Source organism: Neodiprion fabricii, chromosome 3, assembly GCF_021155785.1.
Source record: "Neodiprion fabricii isolate iyNeoFabr1 chromosome 3, iyNeoFabr1.1, whole genome shotgun sequence".
In the NCBI taxonomy this organism is placed as follows: Eukaryota; Metazoa; Arthropoda; class Insecta; order Hymenoptera; family Diprionidae; genus Neodiprion; species Neodiprion fabricii.
Genome location: NC_060241.1, coordinates 8,059,776 through 8,066,813, shown reverse-complemented (window position 1 = coordinate 8,066,813; position 7,038 = coordinate 8,059,776). Strand labels below are relative to the sequence as shown.

General features: G+C 33.5%; 1 protein-coding gene across 1 annotated transcript; it reads left to right on the top strand.

The window, feature by feature from the left end:
- The first annotated feature begins 2,009 nt into the window (after positions 1–2,009).
- LOC124178778 (pickpocket protein 28-like) lies at positions 2,010–6,734 on the top strand. The gene is made up of 8 exons (XM_046562403.1): positions 2,010–2,077; positions 4,082–4,285; positions 4,693–4,956; positions 5,042–5,153; positions 5,302–5,578; positions 5,907–6,066; positions 6,351–6,454; positions 6,606–6,734. Exons 2-8 carry the CDS (start codon positions 4,239–4,241, stop codon positions 6,728–6,730), a joined length of 1,089 nt encoding a protein of 362 aa, XP_046418359.1. The 5' UTR covers positions 2,010–2,077; positions 4,082–4,238; the 3' UTR covers positions 6,731–6,734.
- Positions 6,735–7,038: the final 304 nt, after the last annotated feature.

Genomic DNA, 7,038 nt, shown 5'->3' with positions numbered 1-7,038 from the left:
GGAATCATTTCGTACATTTGAGAAAAGCACGGAGCAAACTAAAAAATTATTCAGGATGAGTGTCGTGGCGTACATATGCTACTCCAATATAGTTTTTAGTATATAATAAACGGCACAGCTATGAGGCAATCTATGAATGATATTGTAGAACCCTTTTTCATTTTTGGAAATCATGTATTCGCCATTCTATGAGCTGTTACATCTGAATTAAATGAACCACAATTATGATTGCATCGTGAATAAAGGTCGATTCAGTCGAATCAATCAAATGTCCATCACTGTTTAAATGTTTATTTAATTTGAAGATACAGTTGAATATAATTAAAATTTTTTTTTTTTTTTACGAACAAATATATTTTGTCGAACCTAATATCTCTTCAATGAAAAATAATTTTATTTCCTCATCATTTGTACAAATCACTGTATAACTTATAGTCAGTCACTTGCAATCGGCCAGGGAATAATCGATAGAGTTTCATGGTGGAAAATTTTAGAGTTCTGTAGAATTATTAGATAACAATTACGTATTTCATTATATAAGTTGAAGTAATTTTGAACCTGTAATCGGTTTAAATTCATGAAGTTAGGAATAAACAGGTTTACATATTGAAAAGTACTTAATATAAAAAATGTCAGAAGAAGTTTGCACTTGTGATTGAATCGTTGAAATATGTGTTATAGTTATTCCTTCGAATGAAAAATTTTTATTGGCCCCAATAAACTTAATTTGGTTAGTAAATTTTGACGCACCTAGTACAATATTTTGTTCATCGACAAATTAATTAATGGTCACTCGCGACTGACAAATTATTTATTCCACACCTTTGAACAGCTGACCGCCTACCGTTCACCAAGTGAATTTAAATGTAATCATCGAAAATCAATAGGACTGGAAGAAGAATGCAATTTTTTTAATTGAAAGTCATGTGTATATGAGCAATTATGACCTAATTGGACATAAGCATGAATTGAACTTAGGATTTTTTCTTTCACTACGACCATTGATTGGACATGCATTTCCAAATATTCAAAGTTGTTGGGTACGACTTTACGAATAACAAATGCTTAAATTTCCAACACTTATTTCAAGCAAATATTTGTAAACTTTCAGATAACTGTATTCTTATGCGATTAGCGTAGTTATTTTACTAAATAGATATTTATCCATGAGGTATCTATTATACTATACAGTAAATCAATACACATTATTATGGATGCGTGTACGTGCGGGCGTTTTGACAGCGATTATAAAATATTCAACCAACAAACATAATTATTGCATGTCCCAGCTCGATAAAATTATTCCATTATTTCTGCCTACCTTTCCCTTGGTATTTTCATCCCTGTCGCAATTATATCACAGCAGAACTAGTTCTCATCGGCAATTACGTACGAACACGGTGTCTGCACAATGAAGCCCACCGTAATTCACGTGAAAACACTTAAGGATTACGAAGAAAATGTAGTTCCATATTATCTGAAAGACGTCGTACCTGATGTGGTGAAACGAAAAATCTTTAAACCCGAAGATGTAGGTCGACTTGGCAAGTCGGCGGTGCAAGCAGGAATGGGAAAAATCAGAGCAAAAACACCAATGGCACAGTACATCGTTGATTTTTTCAACAAGTCAACTATACATGGACTGAATCACATTGTTGCGCCGAGGAGACATTTCATTGAAAGGTATAATAACTATCAAACAGCAGTACTGGTACACTTAGGGACAATGAATCTGACAATGAGACGGCTAATTTTTTACACTAGACAGTTATGTTGGCAATACAGAGAACCTTACATTCGACGGTCACGGGTTATGTTATGTTTATTGAGATTGAGTTTGTTTCGCACTCGACCGACTGTGGGGTTGCAGGTTTCTCTGTGTTGCCAACATAACTGTCTATTGTAAAAAATTATCCGTCTCAGATTCATAGTCCCCAAGTGTACATTCAAAATGAGTGGAATACTTACATCGGAAATGTGTGAAACGAATGAAACTCTAACGGTCCGCACGCTGTCGCTCCGCTCTACACTATATGCGATAACTCCGCAAATATTCATTATTTCGGGTTTTCCTTTGGTCAGTATATTCTTTGGGTATTATACTTTCGAAATATGTAAAAAAAAAAATCGATCTTTTGAAAATTGTAAAGGGATTTCTGGCCTTATGACGCACTTACACGACATTTTGAGTATTTATTTGAGAATTACTCCTTTTTTTGACTGTAACGTATGATATGTTCATCATAGCTACTTCACACTAAGCGCATTTATTTTGTTCAATAATTTTCATCATTGTAGAGAAAAACTCTGCCCCCCCTCCCCCCCATTCCACTTCTTCCCTCCGGAAATGAATAATTTTTTTAATCGATCAAAAGGGCCTTTCCCGAACTCAACGGGTTCAAAAAACAAACAGAAAGATCAACTGTGCAAAGCCCTGGCGGAAATAATTTTCAAAAATTTCACAAAATTTCTCTCGAAATTACTCAGAAGAATACCATGTTTCCCGACGTTTTTGAGCTAAATTTTTCGTCACTTCTGTAACAGTTTAAATTATTCTGAAAATGTCTGAGCAATTCTAAGATACTTGACAAGGTTTCATATTTTCCACTTTTTGTTTCAATTTCACGGGGCAACCGAAAATGTTGTTCTCAATTATATAAAAAAAATCTGCGTGCAACGTGGATCTGTTCAGAAAATATTTAGAGACAGCTACCGTACATGGAAAAATGACAAATTAATCTTCGGTACTTCAGCTTTGCATTTCTGTGACTGAAAATACATTCTAAAAAGATCGAATGACGGACAAAAATACTTCAATTGTAACGGAAATAGTATTAATCAATTTTTTTTTCACAATTTTTAATATCAATCAGTAATTCCATTAACTCTTCGCAGCTTATAAATTGTACAGTTAATGCATTTCAATTTATTATTGCTATCAACACTTTTCGGAAATGATTAAATGGTACCATTTCCGGTATATTTGAAATAAGTTTGTTATTCGTTCAATCTTATTAACATCTATTTTCAGTAGCAAAAATGCAAAATTTAGCTACGTAAATTTATCTTTTTTTTTAATTTTCGATGTACGGTAGCCTTCTCTGAATATTTGTTGATCGCATCCACATTTTACAGAGATTTTTTCACATTATTTGGAACAATATATCCGGTTGCTCCGCAAAATTGAAAAAAAACGTTTAAAAACACTGATAATAATCATTTTCAATCTATCAGGTATTTTATTTCATTTCACCGAACCTACGCTGCGTTTAAAGGGCGGCTTTTGTGTGCAAGTCTAAGGCAGCAGTTAAGCTTAATCCGCTCCTGGTCCAGTTGCATGGAAAAATCGAATGAATTTCTAACAACGACCGAGAGTAATTTCGATTTCCATAGAAATTGTTAAGAATGCCAAGTTTTTGAGTTTCTAACTATCTCTAAATAAGTTCAGTTCCATGTAAAAATTTAATGCATTTCTTGGAACGACTCAGAATCAATTCGATTTCCATAGAAAATAATCGGAACGCACTCAGTTTTTGGGTTTCTGACTATTTCTAACTAAGTCGAGTTCATGAAGCAAAACGGGCCAACTTATGGAGAAAACTGATATCTTTTTAGAACTTCATTTTGTAGTAAAAACCTGAAAAAATCGAAGATCTGATGTATCTTGGTAAACGATTGCAAAGTTCTGAACAATAGATCAAATTGAATTTTCTGGAAAAATATTTTCAGTCAAACGAGAATTCTTGAAACTTCTCAGAAATTTTCCCGAAATAGCAAATTTTTATTCATAAAACCGATAAAATTATTATTCTGAATAGAAATTTAAATACTTATTCAGAAATTTCAGAAATTATTAAAATCCCTCGAAAATTTTGCATAAAAATTGCGAAAATGTTATAAACCGACATACTGACAAAATTCGAGAAAATTTATAAAAGTTTCTGAAAATTATTTCCGCCAGGGAGTATAAATCAATAATCATTTTTAGCGTAAAATAACTGTCAACTTAGAATACTTTCTATAAAACTAAGAGTGTAGATGCAAATACAGCTTGTCACATGTATTTTAATTGATTCATTAGGATTTTGACGGTAATTTTTGTTGAAACGGCTCTTGGATGTTTGATTGCATCATCGCTACAGTATTCGTGGTTTGAATACCAGAATAATCCGACAGCCATAGTACTTGATATTGATTACAAAAATTTTAACGTCACGAAGCCAGCCTTGACTATATGCATGGACAACTACATTTCCACGGATAAGTTTCCGGCAGTCTTCAAGAAGTGAGTGTTTATCCCTGCGAAATGAAATACATTACGAGATTTATTCCCAAGACGATTACAGAAAATAATTACCTGCGTACAAGGGAACGTTTCCAATTCGTGTTTTACATGATAAATAATTATGATAAATGATTGTATCGGAAATCACATCAAATAATTGAAACTTCTAAACACGAAAACTATTAAAAGTCGTCGTAAGTTTAAGAAATTCTTTTTTTGAACTTATCAAAGTAGTTTGCAGTTTTTGAGAGCAACTGCGGCATATTTTACCTGATACTTTGAATTCAACTTCGACTTTCTTAAAAAAATCACTCACACAATGGCAGAACATTCAATGTTTAAAAATCGGAACTTATCAATTTCATTTGTCACGCATATTTTAACGTTAGACAATGTTGTTGTAAAAGATTTGGAGTTGAAGATACAAAAGAGGCAAGAAATTTTTTTCACTTCATATCAAGACCAGTCTACTCAACTCTAAATCAAACACCAATATACAACGGTACTTCACCTGACAACTGGTTGGAAATAATCCGGGACTTGCATATCGACTATGAACCAAATCAATGCGGTTTGCAGGAGTGTACCGGGACTTACAAAACTCTGGTTGTCACAGAAAAAGGCATATGTACAGCCCTATATGGTGCATACAGTAATTACTCGTCAGTAGAGTAAGAATTTTCATGATTTCATGTTAATGAATTCATATATTCCAGTACTAGTCTCCATCTGCTACGTACAATATTTCCCTTTCAGCTACTGGGTGTCAAATGACTGGACCATCTTCCCACAGAGATCTTTACCGACGTACAAGTACGCTCGTCGAAACGACAGGATAAACATCCAGGCAATTCCTTTGTCATACGAAGCAAGTTCTCCATGTTCATATCAAAAATTTTATGTTATAACTGGTGTCCTTAAAACTATTAGAATTTTTTGCACGGGCACTTTTTACGAATGTGGAAATCATAGGCACGTAACAGAAGTAAGCAAAACTAAATTTTTTCCATCAACAGCTGGCGTTACACTATCCGAACGATCTACCTGAACTAAACACCTGGTGGTACAATTTAAAAGAAATGTCTGTCATAGATATAAAAATTGATGTTCAACAAACGGAGGGCTCTGATGAACTGAGAGAAATGTCTAAGAGTCAACGGGAATGCAATTTTCCTGAAGACGGAGACTTAAAGATGTGGCCAGTCTACACACGTAACATGTGTATCTTAGAATGTAGATATAATTTTATAAAAAGTCGATGTGGATGCTACCCGTATTTCGCAAGACCGATTCGTGAGTACTATTCAGTGTGTTGAATCATTCTGCAGGTTCGATTCCATGTCCAGTATCATAATAAGCAGTTCAAACGGTCCGATAAGTCTTCAATTTCGTAACTGCAGATATATTGGAATTGCCAAAGATTCTGAAAAGCGGTGCGATTTTGTGTTAATTGATGTGCACATTTTTTTTAACTATGTGATTACTTTTTTTCTCTTCACAAAATACGGCATCAATAAGAGAGGTAAAAAAGTTTGCTCAGTTTAATAACTAATCACCGCGCCAAATCAATGTCTTTTATATCATGTGAAGATATTCCTAATTCGTTGTATTCTATCCACAGCTGGAGTTCCAGTGTGTAATTCAACACAGTTACATTGTATTTCGGGTATTTCTGATTCAATAACTTCATTGAAAAGCAACAACAAACATTTGTGTACTTGCCCAGAAAACTGTAATACAGCTAGGTATCCAAATATTCGTGTTGGGATTGCCTACAACATGTGAGTATTCTTTGTGAACCCAAATTTGAGTCAAAATATTTCCCCACCAGAAGTCCACTAGCTATGTAGACTGTCCAAATTATTATAAAATTGAAAAGGCAAACTGAAGAAAATTCGAGCTTTTAAAGATAAATTTTTTGTCGACATCTCAAATTTCTTTTTACGTTTTGGAGAACAGGATTTTCTCTTGTTAAAAATAATAGTGAGAATTAGTAAATTTTACAAGCCTTTCTTTATTTTTGGAATATGATTACCCTCAATATGCGATATTTTTATTCAAAAAGTGACCGAGTAGACGTCATACCAGTCAGGACGGTAAACATTGATATTGAATTTCCCTTCACCAAGATGCGTCGTGAAGTATTCTTCGGATTTACTGAATTCTTAGGTAAGTTACCAATCATACTCTCCGATCCTGACCAAAATTTGATTTTTTCACCCTTGCAATTTCCTGGCTATCACAATTTAAAAGACAATCAACATCTGTATAAAGAATCTGTAATACAATTGCATTGAATTATTAAAATCTTTTCGATCAGTTTCAGTTGGTGGAGCTGCAGGATTATTCCTTGGTGCAAGTATAATATCATTCATTGAAATCTTTTATTACCTTACGTTGAAGCTCTTTTGGTATAGATTTTATATGTCTAAAAACAGAAAATAATTAAAAGAAACAAGGTTTGGAATTTCAGGTACTGTTAAACTATTTCTGTCGAAAAATCAAACACAAATAGATATTTTTTTTCACGAAGATCCTGAAAATGATTAAGAAAACAATTATTGCAATTTGTCACTCATTTTCCTTAAACCATGGGAAAAATTGATCAAAATTCAATTAATGACTGGGATAATAATTTTGGTAGCTGGTGCATTTAGCTATTGAATTTCACATAGTTAGCCATGAAAATTAGAGTGAAAAATTGGACGGATTTCGAGGAAGATTATTGCCGTCATTCGGTATTAGCACAACAA

Bases quoted from the DNA above. Each gene is read 5' to 3' on its own strand.
- LOC124178778 (XM_046562403.1), top strand. From the start codon at position 4,239: ATGGACAACTACATTTCCACGGATAAGTTTCCGGCAGTCTTCAAGAA. The intron at 4,957-5,041 runs GTAAGAATTTTC...TTTCCCTTTCAG, and splicing joins AGTAATTACTCGTCAGTAGA to CTACTGGGTGTCAAATGACT. The intron at 6,455-6,605 runs GTAAGTTACCAA...CTTTTCGATCAG, and splicing joins CGGATTTACTGAATTCTTAG to TTTCAGTTGGTGGAGCTGCA.